At 47.9% G+C, this 24,336-nt stretch overlaps 2 protein-coding genes across 2 annotated transcripts; both read left to right on the forward strand.

The window, feature by feature from the left end:
- The first annotated feature begins 255 nt into the window (after positions 1–255).
- pard6gb (par-6 family cell polarity regulator gamma b) lies at positions 256–19,714 on the forward strand. The gene is made up of 3 exons (XM_029167355.3): positions 256–790; positions 3,466–3,688; positions 18,137–19,714. The coding sequence occupies exons 1-3, from the start codon at positions 719–721 to the stop codon at positions 19,198–19,200; spliced, it is 1,359 nt and encodes a 452-aa protein (XP_029023188.1). The 5' UTR covers positions 256–718; the 3' UTR covers positions 19,201–19,714.
- A 1,557-nt stretch (positions 19,715–21,271) lies between these two features.
- Positions 21,272–24,063, forward strand: bloc1s4 (biogenesis of lysosomal organelles complex-1, subunit 4, cappuccino). Its single transcript, XM_029166671.3, has 5 exons — positions 21,272–21,659; positions 22,304–22,375; positions 22,479–22,580; positions 22,796–22,930; positions 23,096–24,063. The coding sequence occupies exons 1-5, from the start codon at positions 21,351–21,353 to the stop codon at positions 23,192–23,194; spliced, it is 717 nt and encodes a 238-aa protein (XP_029022504.1). The 5' UTR covers positions 21,272–21,350; the 3' UTR covers positions 23,195–24,063.
- Positions 24,064–24,336: the final 273 nt, after the last annotated feature.

Below are 24,336 nucleotides of genomic sequence, written 5' to 3' on the forward strand. Positions count from 1 at the left end.
GCCGCTAGTTTACGCAGTCTTCCATTCTAATTAACTCCCTGCGGCTTTAAAATGAGCATTTGTTTTGATATAAGTGGGGCAGGAAAAGGAAATTGTCATGAACGACTAGATAAATAGGACGATGAAGTTAATCTCCTAGTTATTATCTTTTTTTAGGTGTGGCTTTAGGATTCTAGGTTTATTTATGGGTGCTCAGCGTTTACAGAATCGTGATTTGTTTGTGAGATGCCGGCTGGAGTAAAGTTGTGTAAATCCATTTAGCCAGTAGTTAAGTACATTAAGTTAAAATGTTTTGTTGTATATTTATTCTTTTAATGTGTGCTGTGATTTGATAAAAGTCGTGTATCACTAATTAAGGACGCAATCAAACAATAATTAGATGCAGCGTGATCCTGCCCGGTGAAGCTGGAGATTCCGAGCAGGCCGCGAAGCTCTCGCGGGATCCCATTTTTTTTAAAGAGAGCTGATGTCATTTGAAAACTTGACTCGCAGTCCCGAATGAAGGCGGCGAGTCGTTCTCCGTCAGTTTCCTCTTCACGTCGGACCGAGCTCGTCAAAGCGGACCCACGGGAGCCCGAGACCAAACCGAGCCGAACCCGAACTCGCCGAAAGGGCTTTCTACCGAACCCGGAGCGGAGCCGAGCCCCTCTTCCAGCGGGCTCAACTTTTTTTTTTTTTTTTTTTTGGTTTGTGTTTTTTTTAAACTGCAGCCACGAACATGAACAGGAGCTTCAACAAGTCGCAGCCGCTGCGGAACGCGGAGTGTAACGCGGTGGAGGTGAAGAGCAAGGTGAGTGTGAGCTCCGTGTGCCGCGAACGCGCACTTTTGGTGAGAAAGTCGAGGGGTTCGCATCACATGGCGGTGCCGCAGCGAGCTGTCCGCCAGCCACGCTCCGCTCCACCATTCACCGTATCTGCCCAAAACCTGGACGTGAACGCACCACTTTCTGGACCTGGATGTGATCGGCTTGCGTTGATTGGCGCTCTCCCACTTCGCTGCGTAAAGTTTTACCTGATGTAACGTTTATATGCATCAGCTGCTGTTGTGCTTTGGTTCAAGCCCGATTACTGGTGGTTCCGTTAAGTTACAGCTGCTCAAATGCACTGAGGCAGAAGAAGGCCAGCACTTTTATCTGCTACTTTTCACCTTGGTGTAATGGAGAATATTCATTTAGGCCGAGATTAACACATGCACCGAATGACTCTCAACAAACCTCATCAAACACGTTTAAATAGCCATGAGGTGTGTTTGTGTGACAGTAGCTGGGGGCAAACGGAGCACAGCCTCTTCATGGCTTCCATCGTGTGTGTGTGTGTGTGTGTGTGTGTGTGTGTGTGTGTGTGTGTGTGTGTGTGTGTGTGTGTGTGTGTGAATTCTGAGCTCATGAGTCACAGATGATGGGTTAATTTATGACAAAGTGTGGATTAATTCAAGCAGAAGTACCTTCACTTCCAGTGTGGGCCGGTCCCGTGTCCGTGGGTCCGTCCGGCAGTGACGTGGTGATGGGGTCACTTGTTGTGCCTGTCATAGGATGGGTCCGGGTGGGACGGATGAGCCAGCGTCACCGCGGTACCGGCGACTCACCGTCACACGACGTCACACACGTCCCCTACGTCACTGCCTTTCCACTTCTTATGAGCAGTATCACCTGAATTCAGGAAATTGGGCTGGCGTAAACATTGCTGGTGTGATGCGTAACAATTCCCCGATAAGGAAACACAACTGTTGTGGATCAATTTATTGTGTATTTATTTTTTTGACACCAACATTTGGCAACTGTGGCAACTTCCAGTCCTTTAAGTGTAAAGGGGGCATTTGTGTGTTTTTGTGCCTGGTTCTCGTTGGTTCGTGTCTGTTGATAATCTTATCAAGGCCGACGCTGGAGGTGTGTGTCAGGCGCTCTTATCACGGGCTCAGACAGTCGGTGCCGGCGTGTTGGGGGTCGCGTCCGCCGAGCCCCCTCACTTCCTGGAGCCCGATTCCTCCAGAGACGCTTTTAGTTCAGCAGCATTTTTCTCACTCTTCGCAGCCGAGTCGTTTCTGCCGCGCGCGCGGGGACAAGCGCGGCGTTCGGCGGCAGAAGTCGGCGCCGCTCCGTGTTCCGCGGCGCGTCTCCAGACGTGTCCGGACCCGTCGGCGGCCCTCGGCCCTGACGGGAGCGCAGGTGACGTCACGCCAGCGCCGGATTCCGCGCGAGCGCCGTGTTGAGACCTGCCGCTGCGCCGCGGGCCAAGTTCTGCCAGCGAAAACCGGGAGTTCAGGCCCGTCGCCGCGTACCGTCAGAGCGGAGGCGGAACGTGCTGATAGGACGGTTGTGTAACTGTATAGGTTACGTGTAACAGCCTTGCAGGATTCATCACACTTAATTCATGCCCGGGTTTCACTTTGCGCCGCTCCTGAGCAAAGACGAACCCGTCTGTCGACTTCTCGCCGTCTCTGGTCGTGGGTTGAGTTTCACGAGCTGCCGCACAAGCCGGGTGTCGCGCTTGGTAATTGCAGGTTGCCTCCATTTCCTGCAGTGAATCTGGCAGCGAAGTGCCCCCCCCCACCACCACCACCACCACCCAGCGCCCCCCCCCTCTCCTGAAGTCATGTCATCTTCTAATTACAGACTGTTCGTCGTGTCCTCCGCTTCCAGTATCCTCTCTCTCTCTCTCTCTCTCTCCCCCTCCCTCCCTCCCCGCTGTCAGCAGTTTTCCCTCGTCCTCCCTCTCCTCCCTCGGATCACCTCCTCGACAATCGCGGCGAAACCTCCCCCTCTGTTTACAAAGCGCTGCCGTGTTTCAAGTGTTCGCGTTCATCCACACTCGCGATGGTGCGAGTCGCGCGTTGACCCCGCCGTGACCCCTGGCCGCGCTCTCATCGGAGGCCTCCGTGACCCGTCCGGGAAAAGCCGGAGCCCGATTGTTCAAGCCTGTGTTCTGGTGTGTTGCTGGTGGGCGGGAGGTGGATGTTCTGACTCATCTACATTGAGCAGAACCCCCCGCGCCTGTTGTCAAAACAAATTACACAGGTTTTCGCAGTGATGCAGCGAGATGTGAAGTGTTCAGAAGCCAAGTTTCCCTTTGTTCTCAGTTTAGTTTGTCGACCGCGGCCAAACTGATCACACTCATGAGGAGAACGGGGGATTTGAATGTAATGGGAGCAGAGCGTGAGGCTGCAGGCAGCTGGTCCTAAACATTAAACTGTTTTATGAAGGTGCCCTTTATTAAATAAATGTCAAGCGCTTCCTCTGTTGTGTTTGTAAAGTATCTTTACATCATCTGTGCTGTTGCAGTTTTAGTTTTTTATTCTTTAGTGACTTCCCCTGTGCCCAAAGGTCACGACACAGCTGTGAAGGCGGCTGCTGGACTTCCACCTCCACCGTATAGTTTTACATGTGGCTGAGATAAGTGGAGGAGGTCTTCCTGTTTGCTGTCTCTCTAAGCTCATTTCTTCTTCTTCTCCCTTTTTTTTTTTCCCAGTATGGGGCAGAGTTCCGCCGGTTCTCCGTGAACCGGGTCAAGCCCGGCAAATTCGAGGAGTTCTACAAGCTCATCCTGCACGTCCACCGCATCGCCAACATGGAGGTGATGATCGGCTACGCCGACGTCCACGGCGACCTGCTGCCGATCAACAACGACGACAACTTCTGCAAGGCGGTGTCGACGGCGCACCCGCTGCTCCGGATCTTCATCCAGAGACAAGGTGGGTCGGCTGTTGGTTTTCAGACACGGTGCGACTGGTACGTTGGCTGCTTCAACTGCATCTTGGGCCGTAATTATTGTGCTGAGTCAAATCAAGTCTCTCGACACAATATCTCCATATCCAGTTACCTTTCTTCCTGCGATGGGAACCCTGAGGCCCTTTTGTTTACCTCATGCCAGGCTCTCTGTGCGTTTCCTGCCCTCTTATTGGCTGGTTCGGCCTCAGTCTGACTGGCTGAGCCCCACGTCTTACCCAGAGGAAGAGCTCGCAGGCAGACGAGCATGTGCACACACACACACACACGCACACGCATGGAAATCAGGTCATTGAGCAAGGCCTGTATCCCAGCATACCAGACATAACTGGGAAACAAAAGACCTGCACCAGAAGAGACTCCTTAGTGGCCTCCCTCCGTTTGTCTCTCCCTCCGTGGCTTCTCATTGATCCCAACTCTGGAGTGCATCTTGACTGCTTGCCAAAGCAGCCGGCGAGCATACAAATGAATCTATGGCCGCTCGCATCTATTCATACCCGCAATCCTTCCCGGAATGTCCCCCGCGCGGCTGCGTAATGAACGTGTACGCTCTGGGGTATTGTTTTAATTGTCGTCCGGTGGTTTAAATACAAAAGCGGGCGGCCGTGCGGCGAATTCTCTCATCACAAATAGCCAGAACACAAAATTGGTTTGTATATTAAAAGGCCCCGGCAGACTGATCTGTTGTGAGTCAGGAGCTCATTTTGCTGATGAGACAATAAAAAAAAAAATGTTGCAAGCACAGTTTATTAACTGCTTGTACTGAACAAAAATAATAAAAATAATACGTTTTCAGAACTTTCTAAGCTTTTATTTCTTTTTTGAGTTTCTCTGATTTACTTTTTTTGTTCATTGTCACTTTTCCTGTCTGTCCCGTTGTCACCTTCTGCCAGTCAAAACTCCAAATACAGGCGTGACCCGTGAAAAACCCTGAGTGATGCTTGTCCTCAGGAAAGCGGCTCATTCAGTGTTGTGGTGTAAACTCGGTACTGACGCGGTGACGTGGTGCAGGGGAATGTGCTCTGTTGTTACTGATGGTGATGCTGTCTAAGCATCCTAAGCCTCACTGCAGGCTTTTGTTAGCAGCTAGACAAAGAGGCGTGTGTGTCTATGTGTGCGCTCACGTCCCTGAAGAGCTGCTCTGGTGCATGCAGAGGAAACTGTGTGACAGCGACCGTGTCGGTCGGTACCAGCAGGTCATCGGTGAGCGGGCTGCGTCTCCACTCGGTCCCAGTCAGCCGGCCGGCGCACATAATAACGGGTTCCTCACTCGCGTTTAAAGCCACTGTGACTCACTCAGCTCACTCAAAAGGGACATTCTGTGTAACTCAAACTGGACTGGCCTTTCATTTAGCCACACACACACAAGAAAAAAGAGGTTTCTCAAGTGGGGAAAAAACAACCTGCTACAATGTGAAACATGCACAACAATGGATACTTTGTACAATAGTGGTTTTCAAAGTAAAGCTGAGTCGCAGGTATGGGAGGTGAGCGAGGGGGAGTAAAACGTTGGAGGGGAGGAAATGAAATTAGGTCCAGTGACACATCAAAGGTGTGCACAAAGAGCAGTGTTGTGTTCAGCTAAACCTGACTCACTAACACTTCAGGCCCGAGTGCGACCGACGTTCCTTTCCACCCCGAAGACACAAACGTGGCAGCGCAAGATTCTCCATTATGCCTGTAACAATATCCTCCGTCTCTCCTTTATCTCCTCAACCCCCCCCCCCCCCCCCCCCCCGCTGTTTACTGCCAAGCCTGCTGCGGCACGCGGGTGATACCTGTTAATCCCAGTGAGGAAAGATGGCAACTAATTGTGACCTTTAGCGACTGAATGGAGGCTCAGGCCGTGTTTGTTCTTGGTCCCGACAAATCGCAGAAACCGCTCGACCTCTGGCAGCGCAGTGATTTTAGGTCATCTCTGGATCAGTTGCATTAAAATAAGGGCTGTGTGTGTGTGTGTGTGTGTGTGTGTGTGTGTGTGTGTGTGTGTGTGTGTGTGTGTGTGTGTGTGTGTGTGTGTGTGTGTGTGTGTGTGTGTGTGTGTGTGTGTGTGTGTGTGTGTGTGTGTGTGTGTGTGTGTGTGTGTGTGTGTGTGTGTGTGTGTGTGTGTGTGTGTGTGTGTGTGTGTGTGTGTGTGTGTGTGTGTGTGTGTGTGTGTGTGTGTGTGTGTGTGTGTGTGTGTGTGTGTGTGTGTGTGTCGTTCATGTCACTAACTCTGTTGAAGGTAAGATTTTGTCTTAAACTGCTTGATCCCTTCCACCTGTTTTAAATCCCTCCACGCCCTCCGTTTGGTGTGGTAACATTTACTTTGTGCCTTTACACGTTGTAAACGTGCCGAGAAGGGGGAAACAACCACACAGCAGATTATAAATATGGAGAGCCGTCCCTTTCTTTCTCCTTCCCTTTCAGTTAGATGTTACATTAATTCTGCGGCCTCTTCTGTATTATTTTAAGATTTACGAAAGCCGGTAATGACTGAACCTATGGTGACAAATGAGTTTGGGCTGAGTGAAGGGGGGTAGTCGCTTCACAGGAAAGTTTTGTACTAGGACTCTTCCACGCATCTTGTGCACACAATAAGACGGGGGAGGGGGCGAGCAAGCGATGGTCTAAACGGGACGTGTCCAGAGATGTGTGCTGAGAGAGGAGGGAATGGAGCGGCTCTGCGTTCGGAGCTCGGCTCCTTGTCTGGTCCAGTGAGACGGTTGCGGCTCGGTCAAGTGTTGCCGGTTGATGATGGATGCTCCACCAGGCTCAAATGGACCTGTGGGTACAGCGCTGGCCTGTAAGGACGAGACTGCAAGACCTTTTACCCGGAGCTGTTGGCTTCCTACTAAATGTAAATGCCACCTAGTAGTATGACATGGTGTCATGGGGTTTATGATGCTTTTATCTATGGAAACTACTGCGTTAGTTGAGTACTACTTCATAGTCCAAGTCTTGTCTTGTGCAGAAATGAAAATTAGGGTGTAGGAGCACTGCCCTCGTGGACCTCTGGGTTCACTGATATATGCATTTAACCAGGTTCTGGAAGCCAAATACATCCACCCACGTTTATGTACCTGAATATGACCTTGAGGTCGTAATGTTTGTAGAACTTGTAGAACACGGCTCTGTTCTGGTTCTGGGGGAGTTGTTGTTGCAGACAGTGCCAGTGGCCTGTGCACAGACTAAACTTTCAACAAAGAGAGGAGACGCATGTTTGGCTGCGGGCGAAAAGTTTGAATAACGGATCAGAGGTTCAGTTCAAGGTCCGAGGTCCAGTGTACGGTACTGTATGTGTTTTACATGACAGGGTTGAATGAACAGTATCACATAGCAGCTATGGGCAGTTTTAAAGCCGCAGTCGCTGTTGTTGTGTGCTGGAGTGGCCAGCTGCAGGGATCCTGCCACATCTGGCCGCTCTCACCACGGCCAAAGGGCTTCTGGGAACACAGCGAAGTGCCCCAGTGTGTGTTTGTGCGTGCAGGCGACGTGTCGGCATGCCGGGGCTCAGTCTGGTTAGCTGCAGGTCAAAGCGGGACCCTCGCAGTATTTGATCTGTGTAGAGAGGAAGAGGAGCCTCTTCGGTAATTAGCTCCGGCTCGTCATCCCAGCCAAACCTCACAAAGCTGATTTAGTCCTGGACACTGGATTGTTTTGGCTCTACGGGAGATTCTGAATGTCTTTCTGTTCTGCCTTGGCGTTTCGGATCCTGTTTGGTGGATTAATAACTTACATTCCAGTCATAGAATCACGCAGCACATTGCGCAGAAAGCTGCCTTTTCCTCATACCAGCCGATCTATTTTGGTCACGTAAAGGCACCGCCTCGATGCTATACCTTACTTTGCTTTCGTGGCTATTTGTAGAATGTGGGAAGGACTTTCACTGCTTTTGTGTTTGCTGCGAGAGAGCGGCCTGAGCCTGAGGCAGTGAAGGAGCTGGTTTAGTAGAAGGCTTCACTATGAAGCTGTCTATAAAAGCCCATCTCTGGCTTTTCATCCTCTCGTTTGCTTTTGTTTTCTTCGTTGGCATCATTCCTTCTGTGTGTTACTCTTTTTTTTTTTTTTTTTTTTTTTTTTTTTTCCGGAGCACAGTGGTTAAAGTGTCTGTGGCTGCCAACGCAAGGGTGTAGCTGATCCGTCTGATCATCCTGGTCGATGTGCAAGAACGCTGCTTAAGCCAATCTCATCCTTTTTCACATTGCAGCTAAGCCATGACTCACTTGTCAAGGGCAAAGCGGAGAAAGCCACGGCAGACAGTGGGGAGTCTGTCTGCCAGTGAGGCCGACAGACAGGGAGGACTGGGCAGGTGGAGTCCACCTCCATCCTGTGGTCTGGCTGGTCTCTTGTTGCAGATCGAGTCTGCAGAAATCTGACGTTTGTGTGGAAGAGGGGATTCTCGTGCTAGTAGGGTTGATGATACAATTCAATGGCTACTAAATAAATCCCGTTCTGTACTAGGAAAGGTTTCCATACTGTAAAGCACCCTAGGGTGTGTGTGTGTATGTGTGGGTGTGTGGGCTTCCCAATAAACCCTGTGTGTGGCCTTTTCAGTGTGTCTTCAGACAAAGCCAGCCATAGTTAAAGTGTGATGAAGATGCCTGGTGCCTGCCAGGAGCAGGACAGAGCGGCTGCAGCCATGTCGATGGGGCGCTGCTCCTCTTTGTGTGTGTGTGTGTGTGGGGGGGGGTCCTGTGTTAATTAAAACTTGTAAGGCCTGTTGTGTTTAGCAAAATTATATTGGTGTTTGTGTTTCCTAAGTCCCTGCTTTCATTTTGGTTTACGACCCCTCTTTGAACTGTGCCTCCGCTCCCCCACAATGAAGTTTCCAGACATTGTGGGACAGGAGTGTCTGTGTCAGGGCCTCTTCCAGTCCTCTGTTTGTCACTACGGCGAGCCCTTTGTGGATTTATTCTTCTTCCCATTCTAAATAAACATGGTGTTAGTAGTTGGCTTTTTGTTTTGGGTCCTTCTTCTTCTGCAAAGCTGCTGATTTTATGTTTTCCCAAAACACAGCTGCTCACGCGTCGTGTTTCTGACCGCTCTGACTGAAGTGGACTTCACCGTGCATCCTCATGAGCCCAGAGAGTCAGACTCTGGAGGTTGTGATGGATGTAATGAGTGTAGCTGGTCCTTCTGGGACAAACAAACAACTTCCTAAGCTGCCGCCACAGCCACTCCTCAGATTGACCTTAAAAGACGGGAAAACTGGCTTGGAATACTTTTTTTTTTGCCCCCACTTTGTGTATTTGTTGGTTCTGGAATGAGATTGTGTGACAAGAAACTGTGTATTTTGATCGTAAGAACAATGGTTTTCTTCAGCTACCTAGCTTCATATCTCACCAATAACTAGGAGCAAAGTTCTGTAAATAGAAGTACGGTTCTGCTTTAAGCCACTAAATGTCCGATGTCATGAAGCCGAGTGGTCTAGAAAGCAGTGATTCCACCTGCTTAGTCAACATTTCCTGCACTACACTACTATAGGTTTGTGATGTGTAACCGAAGACAAACCTGAAAATGGTCAAAATGTGCAATGAAGTGGAAAACTCCCGGGACAAGTTTAGAACGAAGCCACGGGCGAAGTGCGGGGACAGGGTGATGGTTTGGGTTAGAGGGAATATAGACGCTGGGTGGGTGTTGGTGGGTTTTTGGAGGGAGGAGTCGCGGGTTTGCGCAGAGACGGCTCGCTGCGAGACAGTTCCTCCTTAATTACAGCTCTGCCGAAGAACAAGGCCAGGCATGCTCCGCCATGAAAAACATTCACTCACACATGCAAATGTCCTGAACGCGACTGCGGATTTCTGGACGGTGCGTTGGCGCCTCAAACTGTGCAGATGCCTTTTTCAAAACATCCAGAGAAAGTGCTTAAGGCTTCTTCATCCTTACTTTTTGGCCTCTGAGGCTAAAAGCAGGTTTTTGGCACCAGCGAGTTGAACCATGAGATGTGCTAGCTACATCAGCCCAGCGTTGCCTCAGCTGAGGGTTATTTCAGGAGTCCATAATTACAAAGGAGGGACTGACTTGGCTCCTCAGCCACTCTGGAGGCCGGCTGTACACTCACTTCACAGTAGCTCACCTGTTTCCTGGCTGCTGCTTTAAAAGCCTTCACTAAAACAGGCCAATCTATAAGTTAGGATCTTGTGGTACATATCTGTGTGTTCACGCTGTTGGTGCATTAAGAATCTATTTAGATGTACTCAAACTCATCACATGTGAAGTCTATGTTGTTGTTTTTTTTCTATTCTAATATGCAGAGTCAAAGTTCACTCCCCCTGAAGCAAATACCAAGCAGAAAGCCTGTGCAAACATGGCTGTTCAGGCTTGTGTACAAGTATATTACACTCAGCCTTTGGTCCCTTTGACCTGTATGTGTAGCATGCGTTTCATTCTTTTTAAATGGTGGAACCTCAGGCTGTCTATATTTAGAGCTAACAGTCACAAAGCACAGCATGCGCTCATATTCAGTAACAGGGCAGAGTGGTGCCTTTAAGTGTCACTCACTCAAACGGCCTATGTTATGCGTGTGCATTTACACCCAGCTACAGGCTTCCAGAGCATATATAGGTCATGAGGCTAAAACAATAAGACAAGCTGTCCCCCTCACCAGCCTGCCAATTGTTCAGACACTGGAGGACTTTGATTGGCCACGATGGAGCCAGAGGTTTGTACCATTGGTTGTCTCCACTCACCCCAGACTCCAGCTGTGCGCTTCCAAACCAACAGCCTGTGCTGGTGCCGTACTAGATCTCGCAATATGCTTCTTTTGATGGATAACGTGCAATATCAGTGACTCTTAATGTGTCATGTGTGGAGGGTTGAAGGTTTGGAGGCACAGTCATATATCACCACAGCATCTGGCCTTGAGTCAGTTGCAAAGCATGTAACCAGTTATTAATTACACTCAACGAATCTCTGTTTGATAAAATGCACAATCTTCTGCTTCAACGGACTCACAGATGTCTGGCACTAACACACATACACACTCTCCACCGTGAGAAGACACTGCCCCTTCATGCACCCATCCTCCCGCCCCCTTCTCCAAACATGTGGGCCACAAGTTGGTGGTTGAATCAGGCCAAGTCAGCAGTCCAGGATGGGAAAGGAAGGAAAAGAATGGAGGGGGGAGGAATGAGCCCTGACTGTTGTCCTCACATGAATTGTGGCCCAGAGACTCGCTGAAAACAATGGACACTGACAGCTCATGTGGAAATGCTCTCGAATAGCTCTGACAGTGTGTCTGTGCGCGAGCGAGAGAGAGAGAGAAAGGGGCGAGAGAGCAGCGCTTCGGCTACTGCAGTAAATCCCACATGGAGTCAGTGGAGCAGGAAGAAGCACGGATGTGTCACCACATACAGGAAGTGCACCGTTCTGGTGTGTGGTTGAGAGATGGGGGGGGGGGTCAGGTTGATGGAAGGATGGGTGTGCAGCCTGTCCAGGCTCGCAGAGGCTTTACCCCATCACACCTGTGGGGCGGGGGAGGGTCCTCACCTGGGGGCTTTGCACTGACCCGCGCTGGGGGAGCAGAGGTGAGCCGGACCGGTCCGCGCCAGCACAAACTCCTCACAGGCTTCAATAAGGCGAGACTCAACAAGACGCGCTGGAGCCCCTCGGGCTCTCTCTGTGTGCAAGGCTGTTTATTTGTCTGCCTGGATGAAGAATAAGCCGTGATCTCATCCAGCCGGGGAGATAACGTTTTCTCCGGCCGGTTGGGAGTCGAGTCGAATTATTTTTCTTGCCCACAGTGCGAATGAGACGATCGGCTCCACAGCAAAGCTTCACTTCCTGTGGGTTGATGGAAAAGCCTCTCGGTGCGACGGCGTCTCTCTCACAGACGGGTTCGTACACGTTTCACCTGTTTACAGAAGGAAATTCCTCCTCCTCCTTTTTGCTCTGTTTTTGTCTGTCTGTTTGATGGTCTCGTTTCCTCACCTGCCTGTGACAGTCGCATCCCGCAGGGCTTCTTGACCCGTGTGAGGCAGACGGGCCGTAATCCTGCCTGCCTGTTTGTTGTCCGTCACCTGCGGCTGATAAAGGCTAGATTAAAGGGGACTCTGGTTCCCATCAGCGCGAGCTGCTTTAAGGTGACAGAGATTAAGGAAGTAAAGAGCTTCAATCTAAGGTTCATTGCGTTCAGTACAGTATGGACCCGTTTCAGTTTACCCTCCTCCTCCGCAGCAGCAGCAGCATCACCACCGGGCCGAGACAGGTTTACAACAGCTGCTGTTGTTTTGCTCCGTTTTAATTGTTTAGTCATGCTTCGTGAGTCCTGTTCGTCATGAATCACTGTCCTACTTCCTCATGTCCTACTGACGTTTAATAATTATCTCATTATTTAACTGTCTTTCTCGCAGCCGCAGTCCTTAGTTATTCTCTTAGGTGGAATCCAGGTTTTCCCCTGTTCCACTGACATTTATTAATGGGCAGCAGGCAGTGAAGGCAGCCTGGCTACCGGTGGGCCGCATGGCCGTGGAGACTTGCAGTTGAAATCAGTGACATGTGTTCTCCTGGTTGGAAACGTGCATGTGACCAGCGGCTGCATTAAAACCAGAAGCGGCAGCGGTGGAGGCAGGAAGGTCGAACCCCCACTGGCCCTTTTGGATCGGATCACGACATCGCCCTCCTCCTCCTCCACCCCTTTGATCTCTCACCCTCCCACCCTCTGTTCTATGTCAGCCTCCCACACACAAACACAGGTTAATCTCCTTCTGTAAGTACCTGTGGTCACTCCTTATATTGGCCTTCACTTGCTCCTAACCCCGGTAATAACGTCTGTGTGTGCGTGGCTGGTGTTTTTAATGGTGTGGGGCTGTGGCTATTACCTGCAGTGAGTCTTCAACCTGTGACTTTCTCCCCACCCGCCACAGACACCAAGCTGTGGTACAGACTCCATTTAACTGGTCCCAGATGTGTGAGGGGGGGCACTGCTGCCATGTACACACACATATGCTAAAAAAATACTGATCAGATTATCTCCCTCCTTACGTCTCGTTTGTTCTTAACAAAATTTAATCGCCATTTTCATGTGTGGGGACCTACACGTGGCGCAGTGCAGTTGTGTTTCACCCCTGCTTGTGTGCGTTTTTTTTTTTTTTTTTTTTTTTTTTCTCCCTCGCACCTAGCATGACGCAGCACGCACGAGATCACAGAAAACTTCCAGTAAGTTCCCACTCAGGCCTTCGGAGCAGCTGTCGATTAGAACCACATACGTTTTAGCGAACCGCTCCAAATTTCCACCCGGGCCCTGCCTCAACCACCCCTGCAAGAATGTGAAATATGTTTGCGTGTTTGGAAAAAAAAAAAAAAGTTCATCTTTATTCTGCCTGGATTCTTTTTCCATGTTAGTGTTAGCTGGACGCCTTGGAGGCGGTGGGAACACACAGACAGGCTTCTAGTAGATGTCTCCTTACACCTCTGCATGCATGTGTCTATTAAGATTCAAACTTGGCTGAAGTAACGTGTGTGTGTGTGTGTGTGTGTGTGTGTGTGTGTGTGTGTGTGTGTGTGTGTGTGTGTGTGTGTGTGTGTGTGTGTGTGTGTGTGTGTGTGTGTGTGTGTGTGTGTGTGTGTGTGTGTGTGTGTGTGTGTGTGTGTGTGTGTGTGTGTGTGTGTGTGTGTGTGTGTGTGTGTGTGATGAAGCCCACTGCCACAGCATCCAGTGACCTAATGCAAAAGGCAGCGGGGTCCTGCACTCTCCAGTGTTCTCTGACTGTGCCTCGTCTCCCCCTCTCCCTCGTGATTATGGTCTGTCCTGTCACTAAGCACTTTGTCACGCTAGGCTGAAGACCGCCGTGGGGGCAGGGTTGTTGGGGTGCAGGAATGTCACTTGCATAGATGGACTGTAGTAGACACATCAACAGTGGAAGTGATCATGTAGGTTGCTATACATTATATACTTGCACTGCAGAATAACTTCTACTGTCAAATCTATGCACCTCTCAGAACTTGTCTGCAGAAATACCTTGTGTTATTATTATAAGGCCAAAATATAATCCCCAACAATCTCATTGACTATTTGCATGATTTTGTGCATTTATGACTCTTGTGACCTACTCTGAAAGGACTGTGTGTCAGCTAAGCTGCTTGTCTGAGCTCCTATCACTGGGTAAGAATATCATTACCAAGCGGTCACACCCCTGAGGGGCCACCCTGAAGCTCCACACACACACACACACACACACACACACACACACACACACACACACACACACACACACACACACACACACACGCCAACATTAGTACTTTAGTTTGAAAATCAGACATCAACCTCATGAAAACCAGTGAAACATCCCTGAATGATAATTAATGACACAGTTCTAGGTGATTTTAAAGCTTTTCCGTGGTTTTATTGCCGCTGCCTCAGCAGCTTAGCGCTTTGCATTTGTGTATACATGGAAAGCCCCTGGCCGTTCTGTACTTGCGACTCTTGAGTCATTTAAAACCAACATTTTTCCAATTCTTTCTTCATGATGTTCAGCGCAGGTTTCCTGCCAGCACAGGTAGGCCAGCATTTTTCACACAGTGTCACACACGCAGCAGACGCCAAACACCTTCAACCACGACTGGTATGCACCTCTGTGCTGTGATTACAGTGCCACTGGGGGACCTGAAAGCATCCCAGCTATGTTCACAATGTGGCTTTTACATATTCATTTAGTTAAATCCAGGAGCTAATATCGGTGTTTGTTAGTGACTGCCCAGCTTTTCATATACACAGTGACTCATGTGCACTTTACAAGTCTCCGTTGATAAATATCACAGTGCTGTAGCAAGCGAAACGGTTCGGGTCCATTTTGTCGTCTTTCCATTCTGTGTTTACTGATGTGTGGACTCTGTAAGTGTCAGAAGATCTGCCAGGAACAAGTGTGCAAGGCCCTAATAGTTGATCAGAAAACTCCTTGGATTCCTGTCTTTTTATGGGAGGTGGTGAAAGCGGCAGGACTTTCAAAGGCCTTTTTTCATAGCTGGGGTTTATTAGATGTGGGTTTCAAGTGGAGGGGAATTCAGTAGCAAACAAGAAGGGTTGATGTTTTGTTCCTCCACACCTTTGCATGTCCTGTTTCCTACCTTTTCTAATTGTTAGCTTTTTACTTTTCATGTAAGGTCTCCCTGTGGCTGCGAAGGCGTTTCTAGCAGCGATGGGTCACACAAGGCTGGAAATAGCCTGTTGCTTTGGTGCAAAGCCGCCCATGTCTGTCTTAAGAAGTTAAGCAGGCCTCCAACCTGTTTGGAGATATCTCCGTCTACACCTACCCCCACATTCCTCGAGTGTCACACAGACACTCACTCAGCGACTCACACGTACGCCACCACACAAAGAGCGACGTGTAGGAATCCCCCTGAAGCCGTCTTTCAACCTCTGACCTCCTCGCTGTGATCTTGCTCACGTTGTGGTCTTGGGGCCACGTTAGGTGGTTCGGCTCAAGTATTCCTGGGGAAAACACACTCGTGTTATTACGTTACTGATGATACTAAATTGCATGAGAGCGCTCACATTCTACTTGTGAATGAACTTGTTACGTTCCCTGGAAATATTGAGTAGCGGCTAAGTGAAGTTCTAATAGGCTTTGTTTTTGAGTGCGCGGAGGCCTGGCAGTCACCAGACAGTCTTTGATCACGTCGGCCTACCCATCATGCCTTAGTTTAGTACGGATTAGATTTGTCGGGAGTTGTTACGAAAGCCTTTGTGTGATTGAGTGGAACGTGTGTGTGTGTGTGTGTGTGTGTGTGTGTGTGTGTGTGTGTGTGTGTGTGTGTGTGTGTGTGTGTGTGTGTGTGTGTGTGTGTGTGTGTGTGTGTGTGTGTGTGTGTGTGTGTGTGTGTGTGTGTGTGTGTGTGTGTGTGTGTGAGACTTGGCAGGCCTGAGTGAGGTGCTTTATTCTTACTTTGAAGTAATCGCTGACCATTATTACATCTGATTGGTTGGAAAGCTTTTTTTCAACTGTAATTTGAATGAATACAGTGGGGTTTTTTTCTTGGATAATTCTAGCCTGACTACACTCAGTTAAAGCCTTAACAGAGGCTCATGCAATCTTGCCATCAAAACATGCAAACAATTTCCACAATGCAGGGTTTTTTTTCAGTACTCCTCAGTAGCTGAGATGCTAATGTGTAACGCCGAAAGCCAGTCATCAGGCCTGGGGTGTTGTTTCCTAAAGCAGCGCAGTGGGACGGACCTCAGCAGACGCGTTTCTGCCGCCACAGTCCGGTTCTGGGAGGGGGTCGTTTTCACCTCTCGGTGCTAAAATCCACGGCGGTCCAGGGCTTTGTCTTTCTAGGTGAATGTCCCTTCAGCCGTACTCATGATTTCCCAGAGGCCCCAGCAACATCCTCCTCGTGCTTGTTTTCTCTACTAACCAGCCTTAAACTAAAATATATTCGGTTACATCCGTTAAAGCCAAAGAAAAGCAGCGAACGCTCACATTCGAGAAGCTGGGAAAAACGAGTGTTAAAACTTCTTCCCGAGCTTATTTTGATTCGCTGCTTCAGTGCCATCTGGAACACTTTCTTGGCATTCGGTCGCATTCCTCCACAAACTACTGTGGCGTCACTATCTTTATCTATTTATTCTCCTAATAATCTTGCTAATTATCATTGTACAAACGCCACGCAGGCAACATCAGCACATGGACTCTGAGAGGTGAACAGTGATCGGTGCAATCAGCACTAAGTGTCTCAAATCCGTAGTTAACCCTTCCTCAGCTGAGCAAAGCTCTGCAGGTCTGACGTATCAAACACACCCCGTGTTTCTGCGTTTGTAGCTTTCTTTAGACAAATTACCTCAACAAGCTGCTCTTATAGGATTTTGCCGAGCAGCTGTGACACATTACACCCAGAAAATATAATTATAGTTGTACACACAGGATTTGTGACTGAGAGGTGGTTATTCCCACTAAGTACAATGGTGATGTGGTGTGGCGCTGGTTTCACACCGAGGTGATGGTGTGTGAGGAGGAGGGTGGTGCACTGTAGACCTGTAATGAGACTCTGCTCCAATATGGTTCCCATCAGGCAGACTTGCACTTGTGGCAGAAATTCCAGCCCTGTCTGGATTCAATCAAATGGGCTTCTGCCACGACATGCGTAGAAAGCTACGAGCTGCCATGCGTACAGGTTGGAGGGGACACGCCAGCCTCTGCTGTGCGTTGGTGTCGCCGCCGACGCCACGCTGCACCAGAGCACGGGCCAAACACCCAAATCCACCCTTTTCCCTCAGACACACTGTTCTAAAGCTGTAATAATACGCAGCGCTGCTTACTTAACAGTCAGGCGAGGAGGTGATGGAAGCAGACGGGGCTATTAGTGATGAGTCTGCACTTCACGGGGAGTCGTATGGCAGACGTCCACGCGCCTCTGAGGCAGGAGGCGAGACCGTCCAGCTGGCCCGTCGCAGACGCTCGGCGCTGTGCTTTCTCAGTGGACTTTGAAGACGAGGCCAAAAGTTGCAGTGCGCTCACCCGTAGACGCGCGCGCGCACACACGCCTCATGAAGCAGGTGGCCCAAACAGTAGGGGCACGATGACTCATCCTCGTTGCCATGGAGTTACAGGAGGCGATGCTCCTGCCTGGGGACCCTCACTTCCTGTCATATCACGTTTCGCTGTGTCCAGATTTCCTGTCTGACTGAGAAGGAAAGATTAGAGGCTGTTGGGTTTTTTTTGTTGTTTGTGTGGACAGCTACACACTTGCACATATATATTCTTGTTTCCAGTCTTGTTGCGTCTCAGCACTTCCTGTATTTTAGCTAAGGGGGCAGCAGCTGTGTTGTTCTAAAGGGGTCTGTCTAGTGATCTGCTCCTCCATGTTTTCCACTGCTTATCTGATTTGTCTCTCGTGCGAATTCATCTCTCGCGTTTGAACGTCGTTTACTGGTTCTCTACTGGTGCTGCTTTATCCGAGGGCAAAAATTCACATTGGGAAACTCCACAGCTGCTGCTTGGTAGCAGAAGGGTGTGTCACCTCTGTCAGCACAAGCAGGAATGCTCTGCACCCTCAGCATTATATCCTAACACACACACACACACACACACACACACACACACACACACACACACACACACACACAGTATCAGTAACAGTGAGTAAATACTGTTGACATGGTCACGTGTCAGTGTTCATACATAGAACGTAAGTGTTTAGGCCTCTTTTGTATCTGCTGTAATAAGGACCGTGTTAATGCAACATGTGGAAAATTCTTTTAAGCACATCTGTGCATAGTTTGAACAAAGGTTGTTGAGCTGGTGAGGCAGGTGGTTTGATTTAACAGTCCAGGCGAAGGCTGGAGTGTTCTAGGTTTTTCTCCGGTCAGTTTGTTTGATCCAATCTTACTGCAGTCCTGTCCTGCTCTGTGTGCCCCCTTTACCGTGGATGATAGGGAGACATGAAAAGTCTGAGGTAGATATTTAACTCCCGCTTTTTCTGTTTCTTTGCAGAAGAGGTCGACTACGCTAACTTTGGCACAAACACACTGACTCGTAAGAAGAAGCCGGTGGTGGCGCTGCGCAACAACGACATCAACCGCAAACGGCCACACATCCGCATCGGCATGCCCCAGGACTTCCGTCCCGTCTCCTCCATCATCGACGTGGACATCCTTCCCGAGTCCCATCGCCGGGTCCGATTGTATCGCCACGGGTCAGACAAGCCCCTGGGCTTTTACATCCGGGACGGAACCAGCGTACGGGTGACGCCGCACGGGCTGGAGAAGGTCCCCGGCATCTTCATATCGCGCCTGGTGCCCGGGGGGCTGGCGGAGAGCACCGGGCTGCTGGCAGTCAACGACGAGGTCCTGGAAGTGAACGGCATCGAAGTGAGCGGCAAGTCTTTGGATCAGGTGACGGATATGATGATCGCCAACAGCCACAACTTGATTGTGACGGTGAAGCCGGTGAACCAGCGCAACAACGTAGTTCGCAGCAGCAGAATCTCCGGCAGCTCCGGTCAGTCGTCCGACAGCAGTGGGTCGACGGGGTACCCGAGCTTACCCGCCGTGGGGTCAGCGGGGGTGATGAGCTCCGGAGCGCACGGATACCAAGACGACCTGGAGAGCGACGAAGACGGCGATATCGTCATTGAGAGCAGTCTGAAGCGGCCGTCTCAAAGGTCCAATGCGTCTCTGGCGTCCAGTGTGTCCCGCACGCTGATGTCCACGGGCGCCTCCGGCCCGCCAGTGCCTCCCAGCCCTCCGACCCGCCCCCTGTCCGTGATCTCCACCACCTCCTTCCACTCCCAGCCGAGCCTCAACGGCGGGTCCCACCAACATAGCAACCTCAGCTACCAGCTTCAAAGAGACCTGAAACTGCAGCACAGCCCACAGCAACAGTCCCAGTTCGGCCAGCAGCACCTACAGCCTCCGCACCACAGCAGCAACTCAGCCCTTCGCCACAGCAACGGCAGCCTGCACAAAATCCTCAGCTCACTGAAAACAGAGCAGCGGCACAGTCTGGCTCTGCCCAGGGGAGGGGTGGAGGAGGATGGCACCGTCATTACCCTATAATAATCATAAAGACATAAACATCTCGACCGCTCAGAGACTTAAACTGGGACACAAAGCCGGATAAATATGAGCTCACGTGTTTCTTGTCACATACTAATTTTGTAACTTGTTTATTTCACATGGCGGTTGATAAGAGGACGTTGAGAGTTGCCAAACAAGGAAACTGCTTTGTATATATGTCTTGTATTTTTAAAGTCGTCTTTGTCTTTCATGAAAAGATTTGTATGTATGTACGTAATGAGCATCAGATCAAGTCATTGTTTTTAGGCGAGTCCACTGTATCCTAGCGTTCTGAATGTGCCTGACATGTCTTAGTGACCACTTTTATTAAGCTCCTTTCATTCTTCTTACTGGGACCAATGTGGGTTTGTTTGGATGGTTTTTAAAGAGTAAATCTATATTTCTTATATTCTTATAAATGCTGTGTAGAGTATGTTTTTATTGGCTCTTTTTATTCATTGACGATTGTGATCAAATCCTTGTATCTGCTCCAATAAATTATTCTGTCTTACAAGTTTGTAAACTATAAATGTGATGCTTCTGTTTCATTCAGGTTTTAGATTCTACGGGAACGCATTTAATATATCAGATTATGTAACTGTAAACCGTTGTTTCTGTTACACAGTACGATACCATTCTGACATATATTGGGAAGAATGGTTTGTGTGAGACAGTTTCTGTTATGTTGAATTTCTTGAAAATTGGAAAGAAATGATAAAAAGATGGAAGTTGGTTGAGTGGGCAGAATTAATAGCAGATGATTCTAATTGGCTTTAGTTTATTTTCAGTTGAATTCGAGCAGTCGACATTGGCGCACACATTTGCTCCAGCTCCAATTGTTTTTTAGAAAACAGGCCTTCCAAACCAGCAGTCAAAGCTCTGCTGCTGACAGTCAACAGGGCAAAATCTCACCGAAGATGCTGACATCCCATTTCTTTACCACCAACAGCATCGCTAGACCAGGAATGCACAACCACAAAACATGTCTTAAGGAGCGTGCTGTCTCTGAAAATTACTGGTGGTTCCATTAGCATTCTGCATCTTGAGCAAAACCAATCAGATGTTTTCATCCACTTCTCACGGGAAACTAAACTCGTAACATATGAAACTCTCACGCAGCTACATGCATGGAAGCAATAGTCATATTCAGGAGAAGTGAGTAAGAAATAAAAGGTCAGGTTTCATTACAAATAATTAGTTCTAGACATGACAAAGTGAAGATAGGGTATCTGAAGGCTGAGTTTTGTTTTCTTTTCAGACAAAACCAAGCGTTATCGTCTTCTAGCTGTTGGTGTCGGCCAATAGCAGCTGAGCTGGAGATGTAGAAGGAATGCCGCTTTCCCCTGGGTCAGAGGTCCTGCATGAGCAAACCCCCTTTCACCTCGCTGCTAATGAATGTTTGTCAGATGTGTTTGCTAAGCATCAGCAGCAGCTAATGGATCACGAACACTCAGCTGGTGATCTTTGGTTGGGTTGGAGTCCGTCAATCAGCAGATTGGGAATCCACCCAGTTCATTCACAAAGTTACTGGATCCGTGACGCATCCCAGACTTCAGGTCCTGTGGCAACCTGTGGAGGAATTACTTTTAATAAACTACTTTTATTATCAGCACCGAGTGTGCACATGCTAGAAGTGCTTTAAACAGCTGTGTAAAACTAACTTCAACTTTTTTCTAAATTTAATGTGAAAATACATTTTCTGCCAATGTTGGAAAAATGACATTCATTTTTACTGTTGCATCTTCTCTTAAAATAAACGTGTTTGCACCAGCTAAGTAATTCTATCAAAATATTTTGTTTTTAATCAGTATTGTATACTACATAACTGGATTCGTCTCATCCAGACTAGTGAATTCCGCTGCCATCTTCTGGACAAGTCGGCAATGAATTTGTATAAATTGAAACCTACATTACACATAATTAACTTTAAATGTAATTACGTTAGTTATTTAAATGTTATTATATTGAGTGCAAAGTAAATTTAAAATAAGTTCTATTTTGAGCATTTAAACGGTTAATGTCGTTCAGCGCTTGTATTGTGGACGCCGCTGTTTGGACCCTTACGAGCCACCGTAGCCGCTGCAGGACACGTGACTCGGTCAGTTGACAAGGCAAAACACGGGAGCAGCTCGGACGGACAGACAGGCGTAATGGACCATCAACGGGTTGACAGGGTGGCCATTCTGTCCCCTCTGGAGGAGTCCAGTGCTGAGATAAGCAGGGACAGCGGTGTCGTCTCCCAAAGTGCGAGCAGCTTGTCCATGGTGAGCGAAATCCTGAGCAGCGGTACGGTGTCGCAGAGCCCCAGCTTTGCTGCGGCGGCTAATGTTGTCCTTCAGAGCCCGAGCCTCAACGAAATACCCGAGTCCGAGACCACCGAGGAGGACGACGACGACGACGTCCTGAGACGAACCGCCCTCAGCTACTCTTCCTACATCAGAGCGACAGCTGGAGACGAGGTCGGTGCTGTTTGGCTAATGCGGGCACAAGCTAGCTTAACCACCAGCTAGTGAGCCAAAGTTAACGTCAGCCTTTCTGAAAGACGTCATTTATAAAGTGTTTATAACTTGATATTAGTTGACGGTTATACGCCACTTGCTAATGCTTTATAGATTGTAAGCGCTAAACCCAAAAGACTGTTGAAACATGGGTATCTGGAAGGGACCCTGCTCATGTTTTTATTATGAAAACCCTCCAATTAAATGTTTAAGCGCTTATCACGTGGAAAAGGGCTAAAGGACAAGATCTACGTATTGCCAGTTCAATAACATATATAACAAAGGCTAACTTGTATGCTATTTTTTGTTCAGCCCAGTTTCCCTGCAGCATTCTCTGTACTGACCTGACATTAACTGGACATGCATGATATGCATTCAGCAAACCATTTATAGTGACCTGAGTGGGTGGGGTGACTTGTAGGAAGACAAAAGTGTGTTTGTTTCGACTCTGTAGTTTTTCCTAACACATTTAAAATCATACAATTTAATTTTAGACTAAGTCATCCCATGGGACTAAATTTTAAATGCACAGATTGGAAAATGTGCGTTATGCTGGCTTGACATATGAGCAGCTTACATTTTCTTTAATTCCATCTTGCTTCTAGATCCTGAGTTTGGAAAAGAGCTTGGAAGAAATGCTGACAAGAGTGGATGAGTTTGTTGGAATGCTGGATATGGTAAGTGAGGACACAATGAAATGGTCAGACAACATCATGTGGTGTAGTTTAGTTTAATCAAATATATGCATACATATGTCACATCTTCTCATTTTGTTCTCAGATACGTAACGATACCTCCCAGATAGTCAGTGAAAGCCTACCTCAAATCCAACAGAAGTCCATTGAAATGAGACAAATATACAGAAGAATCGATAAGTTAGAGGTAGGTGATCATTTTAGCACACAAAACATTTGTTATAGTTCCATTTTTAATAGTCAATGTAATATCAACCACTTTGTCTACATTTACAAAACACAGTAGATGAACTTGACACAAGTGCGGACGCAACTTTTTTTAGATTTATAACAAAATTTTTTCTCCCCTAAAAATATTGCAAAGCATTTATTTGCTTTTTGTTTTATTATTGTTTACCACAGGCCTTTGTAAAGATGGTGGGAGCTAATGTCAACGCGATGGAAGAGCAAGTCACACAGGCAGAGGGTGAAATAGGAACACTACCGGGTGCTTTTAAGAAAATGTTCCGTACAATGAGCGCCCCAGGCTTTTTAAATGTGAGTGGTCCTTCATATACTTGTTTTTCTTAATTAGTACTCTGAATTCTATGTCTTCCCATATTTAGAATTACCAGGAATAAGCATTGAGAGATTGTGTGAAACTGTCTCTACTGCTGAGTTGTGCTACAGGACAATTCAAATTAATTTGTGTTTTGTTGACAGAAACCTGCCGGCCCAAGAAGACCAGCATCAAATCAGCGCCAAGAGATACCTAGTGTGTTTCAGACAGATGATTATTTTAAGTCAAAGCCAGAACAGTGACACAATGGAACATTTCACACTTAACTTGGTTCTAGCCTTAGAGGCCTGTTTGGTGAGACGATAAAGGCGATTCTTACTGCCATCAAATGCAAGAGGATACCTTGGTGCAGCGGCCTCATCAAAGCAATAGCAGACTTTCTGAACAAGTTACCAGACGTCAAGTTCGCAAAGACATTATGCGAGTGTCGTTTTCCAGGCAGCATTGAGCACTGAACTGTAGCAAATTGATTTTTAAAGTGCCTGAACTGGTCTCTTTTCTGTCAGTCCTGTTTTCACTAATGTAAGATGTTTGGTTTGTGACAAATCAGATGGACAAACTCACCCCACTGGTACAGTGGAACAAGATGTTAAGGTGTTATAATGTATTACATGAAGACATTCCCCAGCTTTTTTATAAATTACTTTCCTTTTACTGTTTGTAAAAATGTGCACGCTGTCATAAATGTGTCTGTACCATTCATGTTTGTCTCTCTCCCCTGGCAATATCAATCTCTTCCAGTTGAAAGTCTTCCATTTAAAAATGTTACCCGTGTTGTTTGCCTGATGTAACCTGCTATCAATTCCAATTGGTAGATAAGTCAGTTACTGCACACACTCAAAAAAGCACACTTTAAACAAGTCAGAATATTTGATCAAACTTTAAATCAAACTTTTGATTAAGGATAAAACTGTGATTTGAGTTTAGAAACAATCACTAGAGGACTTTGTCCTTGTGAGACAGCTGGACCTTTAGAGTTGCTAAAAGGTTTATTAATGAGGCCTGCAGTTATCATTTCATACATTATTTGCCAAACTGTTCTGAGGTTGTTTTATATACTTGTTGCTTTTGATTTACATTTTTTAAATAATCATTAAAATCTTTGAGACAATGTCTTCCCCCATTAATGCTCTTTCCCCAAACATGGCTGTATTAGGATAAAATGACTTTCCTTTTTAGGATCATTATGACAAATAGCCCTGGGTGAAATTTTACAGGCAGCACTTTCCGCTGTTCTCCTCGTAGGCGTAATTGAAAATAAATGAGTTCTCTTCCCTCATGTGTGACAGACATCCGCGAATCTCTGCTAAGTAGATTGCGGGGTCAATGTAGTACAGAGGTGCCGATTATTTTAGGGCTTGGAGAAACTCTGGTGAAATACACT

The sequence above is a fragment of the Betta splendens genome, chromosome 11 (assembly GCF_900634795.4).
Source record: "Betta splendens chromosome 11, fBetSpl5.4, whole genome shotgun sequence".
NCBI lineage: Eukaryota > Metazoa > Chordata > Actinopteri > Anabantiformes > Osphronemidae > Betta > Betta splendens.

What these genes read in the sequence shown, in the direction of transcription:
- pard6gb (XM_029167355.3), top strand. Translation starts at nt 719, where the DNA reads ATGAACAGGAGCTTCAACAAGTCGCAGCCGCTGCGGAACGCGGAGTGT. An exon ending in CGGTGGAGGTGAAGAGCAAG is followed by an intron (nt 791 to 3,465) that starts GTGAGTGTGAGC and finishes TTTTTTTCCCAG; the next exon opens with TATGGGGCAGAGTTCCGCCG. An exon ending in GATCTTCATCCAGAGACAAG is followed by an intron (nt 3,689 to 18,136) that starts GTGGGTCGGCTG and finishes GTTTCTTTGCAG; the next exon opens with AAGAGGTCGACTACGCTAAC.
- bloc1s4 (XM_029166671.3), top strand. Translation starts at nt 21,351, where the DNA reads ATGGACCATCAACGGGTTGACAGGGTGGCCATTCTGTCCCCTCTGGAG. An exon ending in TTGTTGGAATGCTGGATATG is followed by an intron (nt 22,376 to 22,478) that starts GTAAGTGAGGAC and finishes TTTTGTTCTCAG; the next exon opens with ATACGTAACGATACCTCCCA. An exon ending in GAAGAATCGATAAGTTAGAG is followed by an intron (nt 22,581 to 22,795) that starts GTAGGTGATCAT and finishes TGTTTACCACAG; the next exon opens with GCCTTTGTAAAGATGGTGGG.